This window comes from Aethalodelphis obliquidens, unplaced genomic scaffold (genome assembly GCF_003676395.1).
Source record: "Aethalodelphis obliquidens isolate GAN/ISIS:26980383/991018 unplaced genomic scaffold, ASM367639v1 scaffold6, whole genome shotgun sequence".
In the NCBI taxonomy this organism is placed as follows: domain Eukaryota; kingdom Metazoa; phylum Chordata; class Mammalia; order Artiodactyla; family Delphinidae; genus Aethalodelphis; species Aethalodelphis obliquidens.
The window spans coordinates 9689622-9714145 of NW_020837950.1; the positions used below are offsets into that span (position 1 = coordinate 9689622).

The following is a 24524-nucleotide window of genomic DNA, read 5'->3' on the forward strand; positions in this document are numbered from 1 at the left end:
CTTGAACTCTGAATGCTCCAGCCAGTGTCCTTTCCTCTCCATGGCCCCCAAGTGGGGGCAGTGCGCTGTCCTAAATACTAAGTGGCCATTGGTATGGCTGACTCGGTGGAAAAACTATAATACAATGTTTAAATAACTGAATAATAGGAAGTTAAGAAAAAAAAAAAAGGGAAAACACATTTTGGGGGCTAGTGGTTTGTTCTCATACAACACGAGTGCAAAACAGAAATAATACTTGATGGACTAAGTTTAGAAATAAAGTAGGTGTCATAGATGTCTCTGAGGGACTTTAAAGTATCCAAGGCTTAAGAGAGAGTGTTTCTTTAACTTTGGGTCAAAATCTCTCTCTTGTTTTAGAATTTTTTATATAGCTTAAATTAAACACTTAAATTTTAACAAGAGTTTTATTTCTACAGACATTTATCCTAAATTGCTATTAGATATCCCGCTGAGAAAGCTCAAATGCTTCCCTTTGTCCTGACTTTATGACGCCACTGGAAAGCATCTAATACTGTGTACAAACCCTTAACAGTGCCCAAAAGTAGGACTGCGCCCTTGAAGCTCTCACCACTCATCACCAGTGCTAGGCAAGCGTCACACTTCCATCCCGGCAAACTACTGAAAGTGCCCCAAATTCCTTTGGCTACTAACAATATTTAATATTTTTGATTATAAATAGATAATAATAGATAATGCTGCAGTGCTAAGCACTGTTCTTGGTGTTTTACCTATAGAGTAGGTAAGCTTTATCAGTCCCAGTTTACAGATGAAGGAGCTGAGACACAGAGAGGTCAAGTAATTTGCCTTGTGCCTTATCAGAACAGTTAATAAATGATGGAGTCTTGAGCACAAACAGTCTGACTCCAGGGCAATATAGTCTGACTCCATTTAGCCATTATGCTATCCTATGGAAGACACAGCGCAGTTCGTTAAACCCGGGTCCCCCTACTTTAGAATTAGTAGCATGGGCACCAGTGACAGTGGGTGTGTACAGCATGGAGATGTAACAGGCTCTTACATTCTACTCTGCAGGGTTTCAGGTAAGTAAAGTTACAGAGTAAGTGTTCAGATTTCTAAATATTCAGTTATATTACTTTTACAATTTATCTTTAAAATTTAGAAAACGGAGGCTTTAAGTACTACAGTTGATAAAAAATAAAATTAAAGCAGGCTTGGGAACCCAAGATTACTATAGATGATTCTCCATCACTGTTCCTGAATTGTACACGAAGTAGCCAGGCCCATGCTCAGAAGCTCACGGCTGGACTGTCAGCCAGTGAGGGTGAGGGGAAGGCAGGGAAGGGAGTCGGGAATGTGATGCTGTAAATGGCAGTTCCAGCCGGTCGTGGTCATGATGTTCAGCCACCCAGCTAACTCACTTGTTTCTTTGCTTGTTGGACGTACAAGTCAAGCTGTGAGTAATCTACCAGTCCAATTTGATGAACTATCATATTTATGAAATAAAATAACATTTCCCTTCTGCTTTAGTTTGTGGTGATAACTGTGTGTTTGAAAGCTGGATTGGAGACATCGTATTGGACCTGGGTAAGAGAATCTTCAGTCACAACCAAGGAATATCCCATTTACTTATGTGTCATCCCTAATTTTTGCTGTTGTTTTTCGTTCTAACTGCATGTGTCCCTTTACCCTAGTTCCACAGGTTGTTAATTACAGTGGGGGGGAGCAGTCAGGAATGGACTAGGGGGAACTGGAGACTCTAGTGTGGAAACACTGAGTAAAACTTAAATATGTTTATTTACCACAAGACTTCTCAAGAGCCCTTAATATATTGTTGTACATTGTAAATATCCCTGGACGGGAGGAAGCCTTCAAACTTATTGACTAGGAATCTTTTCTTAGTAGAGCGTATCCCAAGACTGGCAGAAAACTCATTGGAAAATGATTCTGAAGACCAAAAATATCAGAGAAAGATTTGTCCTCAGACATTTGTAGATATCCAGTCTGAATAAAACAAGTTCCATTTTAGATATGTTAGTACCGAAGTATATTCACATCCAGGTAGAGAGACCCAATAAATAAAAAGAAAGTTAGATGCTCAAGGGAAAGATGGGCACAAGAAATTTGGATTTGACAGTCATCAACACAGAGATTAATATTCATACAAGTGTCTTAGCATCTTTCAATAAGAGCATTTGGAGCAAAAACTAAGGAGGCTTAAAGATAGTAGCGGATAAAAAAGGTAAGGGTGAAAGGTGAGACCCGCCAAAGGGGTAGAGAAGGAACGGTTCTACATGCCAGTACCACCAGCATTATAACCGATGTGGAAGAGATGAGTGTTTAATGAAAGATCCAATTAAAACATGCAATTATTTAGTTAATAATGGCCATGGGTAATATCTTATGGATGTAGTAAAAAAATTAATAAGGAAATTTGTGAAAGTTTCATCAGTGTGGGAGTCCTCCATCTACCTGATAGTCCTTTAACTCAGATTCTCTTCCTTCACAGTTCAGCCACATAGCGATCTGGGGCAGCATCGCACTCTGGGTGGTGTTTTTTGGAATCTACTCATCTCTGTGGCCTGCTGTCCCCATGGCCCCTGATATGTCAGGAGAGGTAATGTATCCTAATCACTCATGATCTAACAAACCCTAAAAATTGCTATTCATTAATGAGCCATAATTACTTGGCTTGGGTTTATATTAAAATAGTATTCGTCCATTTTAAAAGCTATTTTTAAACTCCACAGCTGTGAGTATAAAAATTGAGAGAATATTTTAAACTTGGACGTTTTACTTAAATCTGACTTACCCTTTCGTAAGCATAGCTGGGTTAATAAAATGTGGTTGTCGGGAGCTTGAGTCATGTTAAGAATATCCATATAGGGCTTCCCTGGTGGCACAGTGGTTGGGAGTCCACTGCCGATGCAGGGGACACGGGTTCATGCCCCGGTCTGGGAAGATGCCACATGCCGCGGAGCGGCTGGGCCTGTGAGCCATGGCCGCTGAGCCTGCGCGTCCGGAGCCTGTGCTCCGCAACGGGAGAGGCCACAACAGTGAGAGGCCCGCGTACCGCAAAAAAAAGAATATCCATATAGAGGATGCCATTTTAAAATTAGACCATCAATCCATGCATACTTTTTGAACAAGAGATTTGGAGAAATGGTGAGCTTATGTCTTGGGACAGTCTGTCTTTTTTTTTTTGTTATCTCTTATTCTAAAGAAAAGGCTACTGTCACTAGATTAAATGCACTTTTAGAGTTGTCTTAATGACATCAGTTCGGTTTTCATTTTGAAAGAGTTAGGATATCTGACATTTCAGCCTTATCATGGTCCACTCTCAATTCCATCTGTCACTTTCTTGTTACACTGGTAGGAACTGAGTTATTAGGTGTTCGTGGGGGAGTGTCACAAGATCTCCTTTCGTTCAGAAGAGATTCCAGCAGTAGGAGGGTGTATGATTTCAATTGCAGGAAATTTGACATAAAATGTATAAAAGAAAATGTGGAAAACATTTCAGGATTTCCTGTGACCTCACAGTAACTTGCAAATCAAGGTAATGTGAGCTCCGTTACAGTACATTGTTTTCCTGCAGTCACAGGAAACCTTTCCAGGGGTTTCCATTATTTGTTTCCCTAAGTACTGCCTGAGTACCTTTCACTTTTGACAGTCTGGTTTATAGATCATGTTCATGAAATTTTATCTGACAGCATCCTGCTTTTTATAAATTAGCAGAATGCAGGCACATTAAAAAAACAATTTTGTGGTTAAATTTATTAGAGAGAGGCATTACATACTATTACAGCAAAACCAGACATATCAAGGAGCATGTACTTCCTTCCACCCAAAGGGAAGGCTTCTTCTGAAACATGTACTGTGAACTTGAGAAAATTTACAGCATGTATTTTGAGGAGAACAGAGAGAAAGCTGTGAATGCATCACCTCCTTCCCTTGGTTTGAGTCCTTTTTTCCTGAAGAAATAAAATCAAAGACTGTGTATGTCTGCTGATGCCACTTGGAAATTCCAATTCTATTCTTTGTTTTTATTTGATGTGCACTGTCCGATTCGACCTGCTTTTCCCCCAAGGTCAATTCTAACTTAATATCTTTTTCAATAGACCTCATTTTACCTCATGTCCGAATATTTTATTTTCAAAATGAGTGACACAAAAGATTTTGAAATCGAGATAGTTTGAGCAGCTGTAGCCAATCGCTTTGAAGACAAGAACAGAGTTTTTGACCACCTACTTCTAGGACAAGTGTGAAGTTTGACTGGCTTTTAGCCAACCAAATATAATTCTACCCTTGCCTGTAGAATTCCTGGTATTACCCAAACACAAAACTTAATATCATCTCTTGAGATTTGCGGTGATGCTGTGTTTAATTCAAAGTGAAATGGATGTCAGTACCCCATCACATTTCTGTTCACTTCATATACAGTGCAAAGTGCTAACAGGGCTGCTTTTTCTTGTTGTTTTATTGCTACTGATACTTTGAATATAATGTTTAAATAGCTGGTGCTCCATCGAAAGTAGGGAGAATGGATTAATTCAGCTGTAGGCTTGGCTGGTTGTCCAAAATGTAAATCTGTTTAATGTATTTAAAGAAAAGAATAATAATTTAAATTTATTTAGTACTTACTGTTTGCAAAGCATCTTGGTATGCATGTGTGTGTAAATGAGCCTCACAACAACTGCAAAAAAGGAAGATAACAAGAACGCCACTCACATTCCCAAGGAGTGATAGCCTACGTTTACTGTTTCCTAGGCACCAGGGTTTTAGGACCCAAAAATGTTGTGTCAGTACTCAACTTTTGAACATTTTTATTGTGCATAGTCACTAGTTCTATTACAATCCAGTTAATTTCAGAAAGAAGTAACTACCCTTAGATTGACATTTTTTAATCTTAAAATTCTATGTTTCAGTCAAGAATATAGCCAAATGCATATATGTGAAACATTCATTTATGTGCCAATAGTTATATCTGTATGTGTGTGTGTATATATATGTATGTATATAATTGGCCAACCATCCTGAATAAAACTTACCTATTCATCTGTTAACTTTCATAGCAATATACTATTATAATATATTTTACATATATATTATTATATATTACTTGTAGTAATATAGTGTTGTAAATAACACCAGCATAAGTACAAATATTAGCATTTCCGGACCTGACATGCTTTATGTAATCCGTGTAATGAAACACAGCACAAGGTATCCCCCAGAACATAACGCTATCGCAAAGCATTCCTGGTGTGGGGAAGGCGACTTTCTGTCACCACCACCAGGTCCCTGAGTGTCTAAATCCAAGGACCATACCCCTAGGACTCCAGTTTTTCCCTGTATTGGTTTGGCATCAGTTCCTTCCAAAACTAAATAATTAAATATGTCCGTATGTTTGGGTTGTCTAAAGGCGTAATAAGGGCGCCCAGCTTAGTACAGCGTTAATAGAGATGGGTAGGCAAGACCGAAAATAGCGGCCCCATTCCCCCCATCCTGGTTCAGGTGATATTTTGGAGGATGAGGTACTGTGCGGTTTTAAAAAGCATTCGCACAATAGAGAAGTTCTTCAAAAAGACAACCAAGATCTGGGAAAAAGTAACACCAAAAATACCTAAGGTATATTGAACACTTTAAGTACTTGATGTGCACTCATTCAATCGATTTAACAATTATTTGTTGAGATTCTTCTGTGGGTCAGGCGCTGTGGATTCATTAGTGAATAAATAAACAAAAATCCATGACCTCCTCAACTTTCTACTGAAAGGAGACAGGCAAATAAAATAATTAAGTGAAATATATAGACCGATGTAGGTGCTGTAGAGAACACAGCAGGCAAGAGAAACCGAGAACCATGATTTCCATTGCTTCCCATAGCGCCTTGTGGCTTTTACTCACGGTCAAATAGAGAGCCATTGGAGGGGCTTGAGAGAGGCGTGTCATGATCTGACTTATGTTCTCAGAGCAGGACTATGACTGCTGTGTTATGAACTACTTAGGAGATCATTGCAGTAACCCAGGCCAGAGGTAATGGTGGCTTGGGCCAGGAGGGTGGCAGTGGTGAAAGTGGTCAGAGTCTGAATCTAGTTTGAAGGTAGCGTTAAAGGATTTGCTGACAGATTGGACGTGAGGAGTGAGAGGAAAAGAAGTCAAGGTGGATGCCGTCGTGTTGGCCGTGACCTTCAGGACGTGCTTGTCCTCAGCTCACTGGATCCTCCCGGCAAACTTGTTACCATACCTGTTTTACAGGTGAGAAAACAGAGGCATAGAGAAGTTAAGTACCTCATCTGATACCCCACTGGTACTAAGTGACAGAGGTACGCTTTGACTTAGCTGTGTGGTCCCAGGGTCAGCTACCTTATACACTGCCCGGTGCTGCTTCTCTGATCATAGTTATTCAAAGGATTCTGCGGTGTATAATCTGGAAATTAGAAGTCTGAAGGGACTGCCCCTCGTGGCAGGTATTTCAAGGATTTGTGTGGACGAGGGAATCTCTGTTTTCTTTTTCCTGACAGCACTGGTTCCCCCACGCCTCTTCCCCCTCACATGTGTGGACATGTCGGTCGTCCCGGTCTTCCTCCCTCCATCCTCTACACCCTAGCCGCTGTGCCAGAATGATCACCCTCCTCCTCACGTGTCCACTGCCCCTTCGTGTCTTTACTGGTTGCTCTGACATAATGGCCTCAGGCTCCTAGTGCCCCATAAATGTTAAGTAAAGGATCGTGAAGTAAGTTTGTTTTCCTTGCTTGTTGTTATTGGGGGTTTTTTTAACATCTTTATTGGAGTATAATTGCTTTACAATGGTGTGTTAGTTTCTGCTGTATAGCAAAGTGAATCAGCTATACATATACATATATCCCCATACCTCTTCCCGCTTGCGTCTCCCTCCCTCCCACCCTCCCTATCCCACCCCTCTAGGTGGTCACAAAGCACCGAGCTGATCTCCCTGTGCTATGCGGCTGCTTCCCACTAGCTATGGATTTTACATGTGGTAGTGTATATATGTCCATGCCACTCTCTCATTTCATCCCAGCTTCCCCTTCCCCTTCCCCGTGTCCTCAAGTCCATTCTCTACGTCTGTGTCTTGTTTTGCACAAACACGTGAGAAATGATAGAGTAGAGGTGACATAGAGGCAGAGTTCAGCTCAGATAAGAACATCTTGCTAACATCCAGAGATTTCCCCAACGTGGCGCTTTCCAGCCGCAGAACAGAATGCTGGTCTCATGTAACCAGCCCCAGTATCGGACAGTAGTGCTACTCAGCGGAGCCTTGCTCACCTGCGCCTGCGAAGTTGCTTCCAACTCCTAGGATTCAGATTTTCTGTGGACTTCTCTTCACTGTGTTCTCTCCAGAGGAGTATCTAAAATGTTGAAAGGCACAGACTATTCTGCTCTAGTTAATGTCAACTGGAACTCAGGGTGCAAATTATACACAAGTTAGGCAACTTACAGGTACGGATCTCATGCTTCTGTATTCAGCTTGGACGCATATTCATACGTAGATCAGGATTTTACAGTCATTTCCAATTTATGTCCTTGATTTGTCTTTGTAGCCCCCATCTGAAGACAGAGCCATTTCTCTCAATATGTTGAAAGAAAATCCTTGCTCACCACGAGGGGGAGGGAAGGGAACCAATATTTATTGTGCACCAGGCATTCTTTGTTTCTTTTAAATCCATATCACAAACCTTTGTGATAAGCAGAGCAATAGCAGGTGACCCAGAGAATTCATCCCAGGTTTTCTCCTCAAATCCCATTGGTTACTCTCAGATCTTGAGTAACTACCTTCTCTTCAGGGCCCATTCCTATTCCTTTCTCTCAGACGGGAATGCTTTCTTTTCTCCTTGCAGCCATTTTCCTTGCATTCCATTGATTTCCCTGATTTATCTGCTGTTTCCCAGGATACCCAGGGCCAGGATCAATTTCCCTCAGTTAGCCAGATATAAAAGCATTCCCGTCTCTTTTTAAAAGTGCCAAGATTTTTGATTCTCTCTTCTCAACACCCACCTAACTCCCTCAACACACGTATAGAAATTCTGCCTCACTTTGTATCCTGGCCTCTCATGTCCTCTTAATAGCAAAATCAGCATATCTAATACCCAGCTCATGTTTTTTTTTTAAATGTGTATATAAGGCTTCCCTGGTGGCGCAGTGGTTGAGAGTCTGCCTGCCGATGCAGGGGACACGGGTTCGTGCCCCGGTCCGGGAAGATCCCACATGCCGCGGAGCGTCTAGGCCCGTGAGCCATGGTCACTGAGCCTGTGCGTCCGGAAAAAAAAAAAATGTATATATATATATATATATATATATATATATATATATATATATATCTCTGGAAACCCGGAAGGCACAAGCCAAGTGGCTGGCCGTAAGATCCCGGCTTAAACGGGAGTACCTGCTTCAGTACAATGACCCCAGCTGTCATGGGGTCATTGAAGATCCTGCCTTGACTCATTGGACCTATGCAGGATGAGAAAATATCTATCCCAAATTTCAGACCCACTCCTGAGAGCTCCTCACTTTTAGGAGCTCTGTTTGGAATTGGGCCCCTCCTCTTCTGGTATTATGTTTTCAAAACCGACAGAGATAGGAAAGAAAAACTTATCCGGGAAGGAAAATTGGATCGAACAATTAACATCTCATTTTAAATCTGGCGATGATGACTATATATATACATATATATATATGAAATTGAAAACCACATCATCAGAGAATGTACAGTTGCCACTCAGATGGTAGCAGGGCCCCATTTACTGAGAGTCAGTCACTGTCATAAGTACTTTTCATGTCTTCAGTCGTTTAACATTGAGCATTTAACACAACACTGTGAGGTAGTTCCTATTACGCATTTCACTGACACAGAGTGGTTAAATAATTTTCCCAAGGTCAGCTTGTAAGTATCTGAGCTGCTGTTGGAACCCAGCCAGTCTTTTCCCTTAACCACCATACACCCTGTTCTCTGTCGCTTTTACATTTCTTCTCTCACCTTTTCATTCCTCTGCATTTTTCTCCCAGCCTTATCAACTTCGAAGGTATAAATTCCTTTTAGTGTCAGTGCCCCAATCTAAGTACTTACTTCCATCTGGTTGGTAAACTAAGCCATCCGTTATCTGCATGTAATATTTCCATCTTCAGCTGTGCTCAGCTGCCTGTATCACTGATCAGGCATCGTTTCTTTCCCCCTTCCTTCAGCACATTCTGCATGCCTGAAGTTACCAGAAATCCATCCCCCAGATACCTGAGCGTCTAGGGCAGACTGCAGTCTCTCCAGACGCAGCTAGGGAGGGCTGTTCTCAGTTGGTGGGCAGGGTGTTGCCATTTGGGAAACATTCCTTCCTACAGTGTTGTTTCCACTACAGTAATTCTACATCTCTGCCCCTAATAATGATTCAAATGATAATGATTAACAAGTATCCCAGTACCACAAATGACTGAACTATTTAACAATTAAAAAAGAATTATGACATCAGGGTAGGGGGAGAGTGGATTCTACAAAGGTGGAAAATGCGACAATAAGAAATTATTTAGGAAAGGAAAATAAAAAGAAAATAGCGTGGCAAGCTTGACTGCAACTTGAAATTTGTCTCTGTCTTCCTTTCCTCTCACAAATATGGTTGTGATTTAAGAGGAGGCCTTTTTTTTTTTTCTTCAGACCTGACTTGTATTTTTTCACACCAGTACCACAATTTATGGGGCAAGGTAGGCCCTGGGGAGAAGTGCTATGTTATATAAACATATGCTGGCCTGCTTTTTCAACTTGTCTAGATGATGTTACTGGGTATTTTTCGAATTTCCAGAAGAAAATATTTTAGGCACTATGATTAGTAGACCAGATTACAAAGTAAAAAGTATGCTACATCAAGGATCATTTCATATCACGATTTATACCAGAAGCTTAGTATCGGCAGAGCTTTTCAATGTATCGCGGCATTGCAGACACACACTGTAAAGTCTTCCCAAGCGCATCTGGTTCTGCTCTCCCTGGCCTGAGGGATCTATAAAACTACTGAAGGAAATTGAAGTTAGGGAACGAGCATGTGTTTTACAGAATTTCAGATCTCTTGATTGAGGTTAGTAAAGTCTCTCTGAAAAACAATAAAAATCTTTGTTGAACCCTTTTAGTGTCACCCCTGTAGGAAAGGTATTAATAAACCACGTTAGTGATACGATTTTCCTAAGTTGTGCTGTTGCCCATTTTACCAGCATAATGAATTACTTTGCATATGAGGAATTTCCTGGTTTAAAATAGTCCTTATTCATCTCTCAGCTTTTAATTACCTAGATAGCATGTAATAATTTATTGGTCACAAGACCAGGCCTTGCGGATAGGGTGGAGCAGTGTTACGATATGAAGGAGTTTCATGCAAGATTACTGGGTTTAGCCAAGTAGCCTGGAGGGAACAAGAACCCTAAACTCTGTCAGATGCTCTTCAATGAGCCAACAGTTGGGATTCCATCCAGTAAAACATGCCATTGGTCAGGGCCCTGACAGTGAATGAGACAGGCACACCATCACGGGTCTTAAAGAAGCTGGCTGCATGGCCACTTCCAAGCCCATTTTGTAAAGAGAAGCCTTGTAGAAACACTGAGAAGCAAAGAGAGACATGGATGTGACAAATGCAATGGCCAATCAGGACACTGGCACACATTTTAAAGTTAAAGCTCTCTTTAGAGTCTCTATGAGAGCTGGCATTGCTTTTTGTAGACACAGCACCCTTTCCTACCATACAGAGCAAATATATATTGAGTCTCTAGTGTATGTGTGTTACGGGCTCTTTGTTAGGCAGTGGAGGATGCAGAGGGTGAACAGAATTGGTCACTTCCCTTAAGGGTCTCATTTTTTCATTGATGAGCTGTTGACGTCATAAATGTGAGGGATGATGTGGTGCACCCCAAGTGCCATGGCAGTGAACAAGGCATGGAAAGCTGAGCAAAGCTGCTCTTAGTACGGCAGAACTTTGGCTGTTCTCTAGAGTCAGTGCATTCTCGCGTTCGTTCATTCCGTAATTATTTATTGAGTGCTTAATCGGCTCTAGGCACCGTGTCAAGGTAATGGGTTAATTAGACAAGATACCCATTAGCGTTCAGGTTGAGAGAAGCAAGGAGAGGGAGAAACAGTCACTGAGTCTGTTAACAAATGACTAAATGTTGAACGACTAAAGATAATTTCACAAAGTGATAGGAAGAAAACAGGATGATATAGTAAGGGACAGGGATGTAATGGCTGCTCCAGGAAGGTGTTTTTGGAGAACAGATGATTAAGCGGAAACTCCAATAATGTGGAGATGCCTTCATGTGAAGAAGAACATTATAGGGCTGAAGGAACAGCCCGTGCCCAAGCTCGGAGGCAGGAATGAGCCTGGTAGATTCAAACACTAAAATGTCAGTGTAGCTAGAGCAGAGAGAGTGGGAAAGAGTGCTATGAGATGGAGCCGGTGAGATGGGCAGAAAACACGTCACCCCTATAAGCGCAGCACTCTGGCTCATAAGACCAGTGCAGCTTGTTTTTGAGTTGCGTGCCAGGGAGCAATCAAAAATGCTCATAAAAGAAACCATGAATGTCACTGTGCCATCTACTTCAATAAAGCTCACAACTGGACACAATTCTTGCATTCCATGAGATGGTAAGGAAAAGAGATCATCAATGAGGTCAAAAGCTGCTTGGTTCCAAGTTATCACTAAGGCTCCCTAGCAGGTATCATGCAAAGCAAGTTATTTTATGGCATATTTTTTTACATTAAAAGAAGAAGTAACTGTGGATTAAACAAGATAGAAACATTTCTCTCTCATGTGAAAAAAAGTCCAGTGGTGTCAGGTAGTTCCAGACTGGTATGGCAGCTGCACAGTCATCCAGGACCAGATTTCTTCTATCTTGCTGCACTGTCAACTTTCGTGTCCTTCTTCGTAGTCCAGAATGGCTGCTTAAGCTCTAGCCATTTTATCAACATTCCAGCCAACAAGAAAGGAAAGGAGGATTAACCCTTTCTCCTTGAAGTTCTCTCCTAGACATTGCCCACCACATTTCCTCTTAGCTCTCATTAGCCAAAAGCTAGTCACATGGCCATACCTAGCTGCAGTAAGAGAGCCAGAGGAACATAGTCTGAGCTAGAGGAGAAGGTGTTCAGCCAGGATTCAAGTGGTTGCATCTCAGAAGGGGAGAGGAGATATACTGGGAGGCAACTAGAAGTCTCTGCCATGAAAGTCAATAAATTTTCAACATAAGCCATATGTTAGGTTTTTTTTTTTAACATCTTTATTGGAGTATAATTCCTTTACAACGTTGTGTTAGTTTCTGCCGTACAACGAAGTGAATCAGCTATATGTGGCACATATATACAATGGAATATTACTCAGCCATATATTAGCTTTTATATGTCCATAGGTAAATGGTTTTTGAAGTTTCGAGTTTTTAAAATATAATTTCCTAAAACAGATGGTAATTAGATGACAGAATGGAGGTGTTAGTTAATATTACAGTGGTAATCATTTTGCAATGTATAAATATATCAAATCAACACACTGCACACCTTAAACTTATGTAATGTTATACGTCAATTATATCTCAATAAAGCAGGAAAATAAATTTTTTAAAGAAAAAAACTTCCTACAATCTGAAATATAGGCCATTATGTTTCACAGATTGAATTACTAGTAATCAAAGAATTGATGCTTTACGAGATGGTTTTTAAGAAGATAAAATACAGAGCCATCACAAAATTATAAAACCTTGTAAGAATGATATAACAAGTAAACATACTGAGCATTCAGATAAGGTGCCCTATCTTATACAACTTCTCCAGTAACATCAGAACATTTTAAAATTATAATTCTCATAATAAAAAAGAATATTTTGTTACTAATTTTGTCCTCATTTTTCTGGTACTTTTAAGTTTTTTAAACAGCACAATAAAGAAGATTAAAATAAAGCAAAACAAATTCTGTTCTTAATTACTTTTACTATTCTGGGAACTATATCCCTAGAAAATAAAGTTTCAGAGCCATACATTTTCTAGTGCTCTTGATTCCTTTTTAGAAGGACTATTTTTGCATGTTCAATTCTCAGTATATATTGATACACAGTCAAATTTTACTTTAAAAAAAAAAGTTAGCTTCTGACTGATCTAGGTCCCAACTAGCTCTTCCTCCTTTTCCTCTGAACATCTCTTTTAATCATTTATTTCCGGAGGGTGGAGATGCAAAGGTTGTTTTTTGCATCATTCAGCTAGATTGAATATTGGTTCTTAGTCCCGCAGGGTGATCACGCCTTCTTCATTTCCTCACCACCACCCAGGAATGTCCAAGGGGAAAAAGAGCGCATAAACGCTGTGAACTGGCATCTGATTTGCATATTTTCTAAGATTTTCTTTGTTTGGAACAATTTGCATATTTTCTAAGACTTTTGTTTGTTTGTTTGGGATAATCCAAACCAAGGGTTTTCTTTGTCTCTGAGTAATCAAGAGCTTCTGGTATAATTGCAAACATATTGGGGTTTATCCAAAACACCCTTCTCCTTAGTTATTTTCTGGGTGTTCTGCTCTATCTACTTTTATGGAGAAAGTAATAATTCATCCCATATAAGAGTCCAATTTAGCTCAATTCAACTGAGATTTATGGAGTGCCTTGTGTCAGGACCTATACTGGGTGTCAGTGGATCAAAAGTTGAAAAAAGAGAGTCCTTCTGAGGAGCTTGAGTCGTGAGTAAACCAACAGATCAACAGATCATTAGAATGTAAGACGCTAGTTATTTTGATCAGGACTCGCAGGGGCTAGCAGAGGAGAGGGCACTCAACCCCCCAGGCTACAGTTCGGAGAGTTTAGAAAGGTTTCTTGGTACTGCTGTTCCCCACACTGTGCAGGAAGCCAAGAGAAAGAAGGGCCTTCCAGCTAGAGAGCAGCCCAAGCAAAGAGGGAAGTTGGGGTTCCTGAGGGAGCTGGAACTGAAAAGTGTAGCTAAGACCAGATCACAGAAAGTTACCCAAATGTATTTACATCATTACATTAAGCCGTGGCAGATTGCAATTCCTTATGAAATACATAGTATTCCAGAAGGTACCTGAGGCCATAGAATACAGATTCAGGTCAGAGGACGTGATATATAAATGCTAGTAATAAGCTAGTGAGTGATGAAGAACATTTTTTATATTTTGGCCTGAATATGTATCACATAATATAATTGAAAATTTGCAAGAATTCTGTTGAGCTAAAATAAGACATCAAAGACCTTTCTCAGTGATAAACTCCAGACCATAGAACTTGGCATGGGTATTCCTCTGTCTTTGGGTTTTATCCGAGGGATGTTTTGAGCCTCACCACCCAAGATGTGTAGCCACTGAAGACTTTCAGTGGAAGTTCACCTCTTCAAGCCAAAGCATGAGCTTGAAATTTCTCTCTGGTTAAAGTGCAGAGTTCACCACTTAGTGTTGACCCAGTTATGCTTATGTACCTCTCAGTTCAACTCCATGCCCAGGTACTATAACGAATTCAGACAGAAAGGGTTAAATTTCTGAGAAAGGCTCCCACAACTTGGAAATCTCTGTCACGCCATGGTGTTTCCCAGGCTTTGGTCACAAAGACACTTTAAGAAACCTTTGCAAGTTTACATTCAAATAACACAATAATATCTGAAAGCAGAGTTGATTTTGATCATCTGATGTCGTTTCCATACATCAGTGGCAGTGTTGCCAGGAGAAGGCACAATTTCGATGCAGTTAAAAGCATTCTGTGGGGCTTCCCTGGTGGTGCAGTGGTTGAGAGTCCGCCTGCCGATGCAGGGGACACGGGTTCATGCCCCGGTCTGGGAAGATGCCACATGCCGCGGAGCGGCTGGGCCTGTGAGCCATGGCCGCTGAGCCTGCGCGTCCGGAGCCTGTGCTCCGCAACGGGAGAGGCCACAGCAGTGAGAGGCCCGCATACCGCAAAAAAAAAAAGGCATTCTGTGTATATAACATTGATATTTTGCCATTAAAATATAGATGTTAACCTTGTGGGTTTCAGCTTTCAGGGTACTAAAGAGTATCACTGTATCTCAGGCTCAGTGAGTCAGCCTCCCCAGTCCCCTGAGAAAGGGAGCTGGAGTAGGAGATACCATGTGGGTAACTGCGGTGGGATGAGATGGGACTGAAAGTGAAATACAGCAAGAGAGTCTACCTTTTCCAAAGAAACATTCAGCTGATACAGCAGAGACGAAGCATTGAGGAGCAGTAAGGAGGGAAGAGCCACAGCTTGGTGGGAAAGGTCCAGAAAGTTTGTATGAAAAGAAACAATACCTGCATAACCTGAAGTTGAGCACTGATTTTTTTTTTTCTTTTGATGAAAATGATTTCATGAAGAAGATGGTTCCAGAGGAGACCAGAAGGGTTAACTGAAACATAGGAGGAAGCAAGAGAAATTAAATGATCTCATAACTTGGTAGATGGCTCTGAAACAAAAGAAAAGTGGGAGTTGTGGGTTCTGAGGGTCACAAAACCACATCACAGTACAGATCATCTCTGAAGAGTTGCTCTACCAGGATGTTTCAAAGCAGCCAGAGCCAGAAAGAACAATTAAACTCAGATTTAATTAAACTCTTGGACACCACACCCAACCAAATCCTAAGAAGCACATAACAGGATATACAAGCTATATGTAATATAAGCTTTGGGAGTTCTCTCCAAAACTTGCTAACTCCCTTGGAAAAGCCCTAAATCTCAAAGATAAATAGCCCTCCTACCCAAAAAATTTGAAAGGTCTCATTCACAACAGCAAGGAGAGACTTTAGCCAGATGTGTGTATGGTTAATGGGAAAAAAAACTGGAAAATTTGACAAAAATGAGAGAATATTTTTTAAACGAGTTGAATAAATAAACATACCATGTCTCTGAATAAGAGGATCACTATTAAATCATCACTTCTTTCCATTAGAGAACTGTTTGGGGGAAAAGAAAAAAAATACATCTTCTCCTTGTGATTGTGATCTAACCTAGGAAAATAATTCTAAGTGCAGAAAAAGGTTAGAGTGTGACTGAAAAGGGTAGCTTTATTATAACTTGTTTAGTTGTACCGTTTAGACAGATACCATTGAGTGTATGTCCCCTCAGATGCCTCCCGACTCTGCAATGTCCATGGTGACAAACGTGTCCACACACAGTATTTCCCTAAATTCTTATTCTTCACTTTCTGATCAGCTGGTGAACCGGGAGTAGGAAACAGGTCATAGACAATGCACCCTCCCTCGCCTGGCTAGCTGAAGCCTTGCCTCTTCCTCTGAATACCTCCCATATCAGTAAAAATTGATGTTTTTGCTTTTTTTTTGCGGTACGCAGACCTCTCACTGCTGTGGCCTCTCCCGCTGCGGAGCACAGGCTCCGGACGCGCAGGCTCAGCGGCCATGGCTCACGGCTCTAGCCGCTCCGCGGCATGTGGGATCCTCCCGGACCGGGACACTAACCCGTGTCCCCTGCATCGGCAGGCAGACTCTCAACCCCTGCGCCACCAGGGAAGCCCCAGAATCTCTTTAATTTTTAAATTTATTTGATACAATATATATGACTTACTATTTATCATTTTAACCATTTTTCAGTGTACTGTGAGTGGTATTAAGCTCATTCACAGTGTTGTGCAACCATCACCACCATCCACGTCCAGAACTTTTTCATCTTCCCCACCTGATACTCTAGACCCATCAAACAATAACTCCCCGTTACTGCTTCCCCCCAACCCCTGGCAGCCACTATTCTACTTTCTGTCTCTGAACTTGATTACTCTAGGTACCCCTTGTAAGTGGAATCCTATAATATTTGTCCTTTAGTATCTGGCTTATTTCACTTAGCGAAATGTCTTCAGGGTTCATCTGTTTGTAGCCTGCGCCAGAATCTCATTCCTTTTTAAGGCTGAACGATAGCACGTGATATTTATAAGCCACGTTTTGTTTATCCACTCATCTGTTGGTGTTTCCACCTTTTGGTTATTGTGAATAATATTGCTATAAACATTGATATGTGGATTTTTTTTTGAAATAGAGCAGATCAGATTTAGCAATGGATTGGAAGTGTGGTCTGAGAGAAAAGGAGGAAAAGCAAGTTTTTTGGCCAGAGCAGCTGGAAGGATAAAGTTTATATTTGCCGAGACAGGGAAGACTGGGGTTTTATATTCTTTTTATTTAACGTAGCAAAATAGTCACGTTGTGTAGTTAAGTCTTCATTAATGCCGGTATGAGACCTTCCTTCTCTTCCTGCCCATTCTACATCCCTTCCTTGCCCCCCACCAACAAAAAAAATTGTTACTTTTAGTTATCATACTTTCCCTGGATTTGCCAAAATATTTCTGTTGATTCAAAAGGGGGATGGGGAAGGTAATTTAACATACTTAGCTTTTAATGCATGTCACTCAGCCTTTGTAACAGATAAAATGACCTCTATTGGAAAAGGATGGTTAGGGAGCTGAATCAAGCCCTTCTCCTCTCTCCCCAAATCACATAAATATCTAGTTATAACTGCTCCCAGAATAACTCCATGCCAGAGCACAAGAAAGCCAAACAACATCTCAGGAATATAGTCCCAAGGCTCTGGTGTTTTTTGACCTTTAATCGCTCTAAACACTAAGTTGTAAGAACTTATTTATTCAACAATTATTTATTGAACACCTGGCTGGTGGTTAAGCACTTGGGCTGTAAGAATTCATCAAGATATATTTCTTCCTCTTACAGGGATTATAGTCTGTAACTAGAAAATGGGTAATAGTTACCACCAAAGTGGAAGCACAAAGTAGGGTCAGCTAACCCAAGTCTAAGGAAAGCAGTGACATCTGATGTGAAAACTAAAGAGCAAGCAGGAGTCACAGATACAGGGTCCAAGGACGAGAGTAAGCTTGGGCAGATTCCAAAATCTGAAACACTTTGTGAAGCTAGAGATGGGGGCTGGCTTGAGAGATGATGTAGGGGACGTAATCAGAAGTCAGGTAGGAAAGGTCATGAAATCATATTACGGATTTTTGTACTCCATCCTGAGGGTGGTATAAAGCCACTGAAAGGGTTTAATCCAAGAACTGCTCAAAGCTAATTTGCACTGTGGCTCTGGCTGTAGTGGGGGGACTGGCTAGAAGCAGAGCAGGACGGGGAGTCAGCAAGTCCACGCATGAGGCTATTAGGAGGACAGGCAAGTTTGGGACTGGAGTAATGGCAGCAGGGTGAGCGAGAAGTAGATAGGTCTGAAGATACTAAAGCACAACAGAACCTGGTGATAAAGCAGATATAGTATCAAGAGGCAGTTCAAGAATAGAGCCCAGCTTCCGTCTCAGGCAGGTGGTGATGAAACTTCCCTGAAGAGATTGCACGAAGAAAGAGCAGGTCTGGGAGGAAGACAGTGTGTGTTCAGTTGGGGAATGTATTAAGTTTGAAGTGCCTCTTTGACATTCAAGTTCAGAGCTGGCTGGTCTGTGTTTGAAGCACAGGCAAGAGATCTAAGCCACAGGGAGAGACCGTGACTGATCCCCATGTAGATAATAGAAACCTCCAACCTTCCCAGGGAGTATGTGTATATGATAACAGAAGGGTCCTGAGAGAATGCCAGGATAGTCTACCTTTCCCTTTATTCAGGACTTGTCCAAACAATCAGCTTCCTAACAATTACACTCTTCGAACAGCATCTTTAATAGCTTGGACAGTATTATCTCATATAGACGTACATTTACTTAACCAGCCACGTAGTTTTTCCTGTTAGTTTTCACTGATGTTTTACTATTTTTAAAACACGCACAATGAATATTTGCATTCCGCAAAATTAGTTCCTTGGGATGTTAGAAAGCAGTCTATAGGAAAAAGTGTTCCATGGTCGATAAATGTATTTTGGAAACCTTGATTTTAAAAACTCTTCAGTAGGTTCTTTACTGTGATTTCTCAAAGCCTTAAATACGCTACTCTGCCCCGTGACTCTCCAGGAAGGGTATGCTGTGGTTTGTTTATACCTTTACTAAGCCCTGGGCCATGACAGGCTTTTGGAGGGAGCGCTTTCAGGACTAGTGACCACAGAACAGTTTCATAGGATATTAACCTGTATGTAAAAGCTGTACCAGATTTCAACACATAGTCCCAGAAGTTGAATTATCAAATTAACAGGAATGCATGTTTGTGTTCTTGATGCACATGTCAATTACCTTTCCCAAAGGCAAGTACATTGCTGATGGGAATGTAAATTACTCCACATACCTGTTTCACCATACCTCCCCACTCCCCTAAGTGTGATCATGAATTGTTTAAATCTGATCTAATTTGGTAATGTTTCTGTGACTACAGAGAGGCCCAGCATTTTTCCATGTTGTTGATTACTTGCTGCTGCTTTTGTGAATACCTTCTCAGGTCTTTTGCGTATCTGTTGGAATCTTAGCTATTCTTATGAAGATAAGTGGTCTATTTTTATAATCAGGTTTTAGTGCAGAATTTCATATACTTATGGCAGGCATTTTCCCAAGTTCTTATGTATCATTTATTTTTTAGTTAAGTTCTTTTTGAACACGTGGAACTTCTCCATTTTCATGGGTCAGTTCTTTAAAGCATTTCTTTTTATAGCTCTTTTCCCACTGTTTTTAAGCTTAGAAAGTCCTTTTATAAAGTTTTATCTAGACACTTAATAATCACTGCTTGTTTTTTTGTTGTTGTTATTAACATTAACTCGTAACTCCTCTGGTATTTATATTATTCATATTAATTTATCTTGCTGCCCTCCCCCCCCCGACAGAAGAAACTAACCAAGTTTTACGGCACTGTTTTCTGAATTTTCCCTTCCAAATTAATATATTGTGCCCATGCAATCTTTAATAATTTTTATGAAAACAATTTTATCTCCATTTCCTACATTAGCAAATTGAGATGAATGGCAATTTATTAGGGTTCAGTTACTCAGCCAGTTTCAGTCTTGAGATGAGTATATACTGTGATGTTAATGTGATGAAAACCATGACATTTATAAACTTACACTTAATTTGATGTTGTGATAAAAATTTCCTTCCTTGAAGCTCATGGGAGAGATTACTGAAAAGAACACAAGACTCGAGTGTTTAAAGGAATTTGAAAATTAAAATGAAGAAAGGAACGTTTGTTAATAATCAGTGGTAGTAATAAAAGCAGCCACTTTATAAACATTATTGGTTTAATTCCTACAATCCACTTTACAGCTGAGGAAGCAGAGACCCCGAAGTTACTCCCTCCATCTCTGAGAGCTGGGACAGGCAGAGCCGCCACCACTTCCAGGGCTGTTTATCACCAGCCCTGCTCTAGTTGGGGTCCGCGGATATAGTTTTAGGACTCCCCAGGGAGCCTTCTTATTTAGATAGTGTCTGTACTTAAGCGAAGAATCAGCATCCTAGTTCCCCACTTGGACATTTATAGGGTAAAAGGAGGGACAGACTTAAAAAGTGCATTGCTGAAAGTTTGTAGGCAGGTAGCACATCGAAATTCTCTCCTCCAAGACTGAACATGGGAGACACTGCAGGTGAAAAAGTAAGTGTTCCTCTCTGTGTGGGAACGTGGGTACCAAGGGGTCACCTCACTGTGGGTCAGAAGGTAAGCCCTCTTATCTGCTCAAGCCCCTCGGCTTAGCTAACTGCACGTGAGCTAGGATTTTCTCAAACGTTCTTTCCCTGCAAGTTCACAGGGAAATTTCAAAACAATTCCTCATTCCTCTGCCGCAGCTTGCGTTTTCAGGCAGTGATGGTTCATTTTTGAAGCCCGCGTGGCCCGATGCTGAGACAGCATCGCTCTGCAGACAAGCAATTGTTTGTTCCCAGAGCAGGACCTGTGCCCTCAAGTGTACTGGCTTTGCAGCTCCCTGGGCTGATCCTTTCTCAAGTCCCCCGGGAGGCACTTTTGTGGCAGATTCCATTTGGTTTCAAAGGGCCTCGAGGAGGGGCGTCGGGGCTGCTTGGCGTGGCCCCCCAATCTCCCACGTTAGGAGCGACTTGCCAGCCGCTGGCGGAGGGAGCGCGAGCCCGGCCCCGAACAGGCGGCTCCTGACCCCCCACCCCCATTGTCTGCGGGATCGGGCGTCTTTTCCCAGCCGACCTGCCTGCGAGTGGAGAGATGTGAAAAGTTAGAGACAAAAATGGTCTCTACAGAGTGAGGGGGAGCTTTCTTGTACAGAAAGGAAGGAAATACCTCTGTGGGATTTTATCCCCCCCCCCCCTTCATCCAAAAAATACAAAGAGGCTCTCTGTCTTTAATGCGAATGTCGGCTTTAAATCTTTTAGGTTTGGATTAACTCTGCAAAAGAAAAAAAAATCTGACAGGCTTTCATATATGACGCAGAAAAACTTCTTTCCCTTCAATTCATGGCGTTCATTTGCAAAGCCAAAGGCTGGGGGACTGAATAGTGGGCGCCAGTCTCCCCGTCATAGTTAACATTACAATGGTCAGAATTAGCGGCCTCCTTCACCACCAGTGGACATTTAATACAGGGTGGCAAAGGCGAGAATAAATCTTTCTTCTCTTGCCCCCAAATTAAAAGAGATTATAAAATTAAGCCAAGTAAAAGAGGTATTTTCAGTTACATGACTTAGAATCTCATCTTACCTTTTTCCCGTAGAAGGAAAAAGAAATGTGCCGTTTTGCAGTCATTACCTAACTCAAAAGCTTCCTTCCAACTAAACAAAACCCACTGACTTGATGGACATTTCCTATTACACAGTTATTGTTGGTTTTCACTATTGAGGATGTCAGCAAGCATGTCGAAGATCATGTTTTGCTTATAAAATAAAATGACTTTTATGTGAATATCTTTCGTCTTGGTGGTATCTACAATGTGGGTGCTATTCCATTGAATCCACGTGGCAACATTTACTTTCTGAAATTTTGGGTAATAGCATGTTCTTATTTTAACGTTGTGTTCAGAGCTGTGTCAGCCTAGATAGAGGGAAACCTGAGTATCCTTGTACCAAGAGTCCGTATCAATAAGCTCGTGTTCATGTAGACAAAATTTTAAACAGCAGCTCCTGGTCTCCAGTTGAGAGTCAAAATGAATAGGTAATCTGAAACACAATTTAAAATTAGTAATCTTTGTATTTGATAAGGATCGATTGATTAGGACTGTTTATGTGTAATTGTGAACCTGCCTATACGAATTAAACTCTAAATCATTTTTAATTCCGGACCTGGTTAAAAAAAAAAATTTCTTGCGTGAGTTTTAATGGGATGTAAATGTGTGTGCGTTGGTTGGCTACTTCAGAATGGAGTTATAACAATACGGCTATGGATTTAAATAGGTACTGCAAATTTATTCTTGATAAACAAATAGACTCGAAGTGAAGCAAAATATCCCTTTTGGTTTTATTATATGACACTATCCCTTTTAAGCTCTAGTAATCTAATTACATTATAAAGGGATTTTTTAATTATAATCGCAAATAACTAATAGAATTTGTTGATTTTTATTATAGAATCATTTTCTTTGCAACCCCAAAGGCTCTGATATAGCAATTTGGGATTTAATACAAAGGAATGCTTAAAGTTATTTTAATACATTTTTATTTGGGTTTTACATACTAAACATTTGGCTTGACTTTAGCAATAACAGGATACACCGAAACAAGTTACGTAAATCTTTGAACAAAAATTAATATTATTCCTATCTAATATCAAATTGTTATTTTTCATAGATTCCTTAATTAATTTGTTTATACTGTATTCATGATCTATCTGGATGATCTTTTAGTATCATGCAATATTTTAGAAAAGCAAATTTTTATGTGCCAGAAATAGTAAATGTAGCTTTTAATTAGGATTGATTTTCCATGTTGTATTATAAGAGAATTTAATCCAGTGTATGTTTGAAGTTCGCTCAAAAAGATAAATTTTTATATTCTAAGTTATAAAAGAAGTTCAAGTTTATTACTCCATTATTTTGATCACAGTAATAAAAATTTCACATAAAACTATGAAAAGATTTGGCACATGATAAAACTTTGTTGTATTGGCTACTTGAAGGAAAAAAAGAAATGTAGAAAATGCATGTTTTAATATGTTTGGCTTTTAATTCCAAATATTTCACAAGTGTGAATTCAGAGTTATTGTGTACTCTCTTGCAGAATGAGATTCTTAAAATTATTTTACTTGAAATCATATGAAAACTAAACATGAATGATGTGTTTCTTGGTTTTTAAAGTAATACTGTTTCTGATGCTTTTTACTCAGGCAGCCATGTTGTTCAGTTCCGGAGTCTTTTGGACAGGCCTGTTATTTATCCCTGTGGCCTCTTTGCTTCTTGACGTGATGTACAAAGTGTAAGTATAATGCTCAGTTATGTCATTAACAACACAGATGCATCTTAATCCTCAGATTTCTCTAGTTGTAACATTAACTCTAGTGTAGAGCTTACAGAATAGGAATTAGTAATATTAATTCTACATAAAGAAGAAAGGAGTGATTGAAGAATTAGAAAACTAAGTTAGTTTAAAAGAGCAAACAGAAGTAAAGCAGGTAGCTTCAATTAACATTTTTGTTAATCAGCCTGAAAAACCCATTCAAGGTAGAAGAAAAAATTCTTTTACCTCCAAATACATATATATATAAATTTTTAGTGAACAGTAGTTTTGAAAGGGAATTTTTGCTTGCCTGATTCTAAACATGTATAAAACAGAATAGAAGAAACTACAACTTTACTAATCTTTCTCAAGGATTATAAGTTTTAAAGTATCCTCTCTTCCCACAAAAAAGATATCATTAATGTTAGTTAATGTGATGCTTATTTAATAACTGAGAGTTTTAATATTGTAAACGTAAACCATTTATTTTATGACTATTGTTTCTATAATTATATTAATGCCCAGAATTACTGTAGTCTTTTTTTTTTTTAATAAATTTATTTATTTATTTTTGGCTGTGTTGGGTCTTTGTTGCTGCGCGCGGGCTTTCTCTAGTTGCAGCGAGCGGGGGCTACTCTTCGTTGCAGTGCGCAGGCTTCTCATTGCATTGGCTTCTCTTATTGTGGAGCACAGCCTTTAGGTTCGCGGGCTTCAGTAGTTGTGGCACACGGGCTCAGTAGTTGTGGCTCACGGGCTCTAGTGTGCAGGCTCAGTTGTGGCACACGGGCTTAGTTGCTCCGCGGCAAGTGGGATCTTCCCAGACCAGGGCTCGAACCCATGTCCCCTGCATTGGCAGGCAGATCCTTAACCACTGCGCCACCAGGGAAGTCCCTACTGTAGTTTTTTAGATTCTATGGAAAAATTGCTTGTACACTGGTTACTGTTGTACTTAGCAGCAGCATGATCAAAACTAGTTTCACGAAGTCTTAAATCTTTACACGAATACTTCTCCCCTTTTTTTTTTTGCAGTATCAAGAGGACTGCTTTTAAAACATTAGTGGATGAAGTTCAGGAGCTGGAGGCAAAATCTCAAGACCCAGGAGCAGTTGTGCTTGGGAAAAGGTAAAATATGCCCTGAATATGTTCTTTTCCAAGTGAACTTTAAATGTCTTTTGCTAGTGGTTGGAAATAAGCAGTTAAACGTGTTTATCTGTTAACATGGAGCTAGCAGTGTCACTGACAAATTTTGCAGTCAGAGAGATGCAGATTCAGATCACATCTTTCTTCGCTAA

The 24524-nt window shown here is 40.4% G+C and overlaps 1 protein-coding gene across 9 annotated transcripts in view; it reads left to right on the plus strand.

The window, feature by feature from the left end:
- ATP8A1 (ATPase phospholipid transporting 8A1) overlaps window positions 1-24524 on the plus strand; it is a 238991-nt gene that overhangs the window by 197295 nt on the left and 17172 nt on the right. For 8 of the 9 annotated variants that reach the window (XM_027103059.1, XM_027103063.1, XM_027103060.1 and 5 more), the window contains 4 exons: window positions 1489-1545; window positions 2468-2575; window positions 23123-23211; window positions 24262-24354. In XM_027103059.1, the coding sequence (XP_026958860.1) occupies window positions 1489-1545; window positions 2468-2575; window positions 23123-23211; window positions 24262-24354 (347 nt within the window). Of the gene's footprint in view, window positions 1-1488; window positions 1546-2467; window positions 2576-6482; window positions 6802-23122; window positions 23212-24261; window positions 24355-24524 lie in introns of those variants that run through there. The other variant, XM_027103064.1, reaches the window with a different exon arrangement.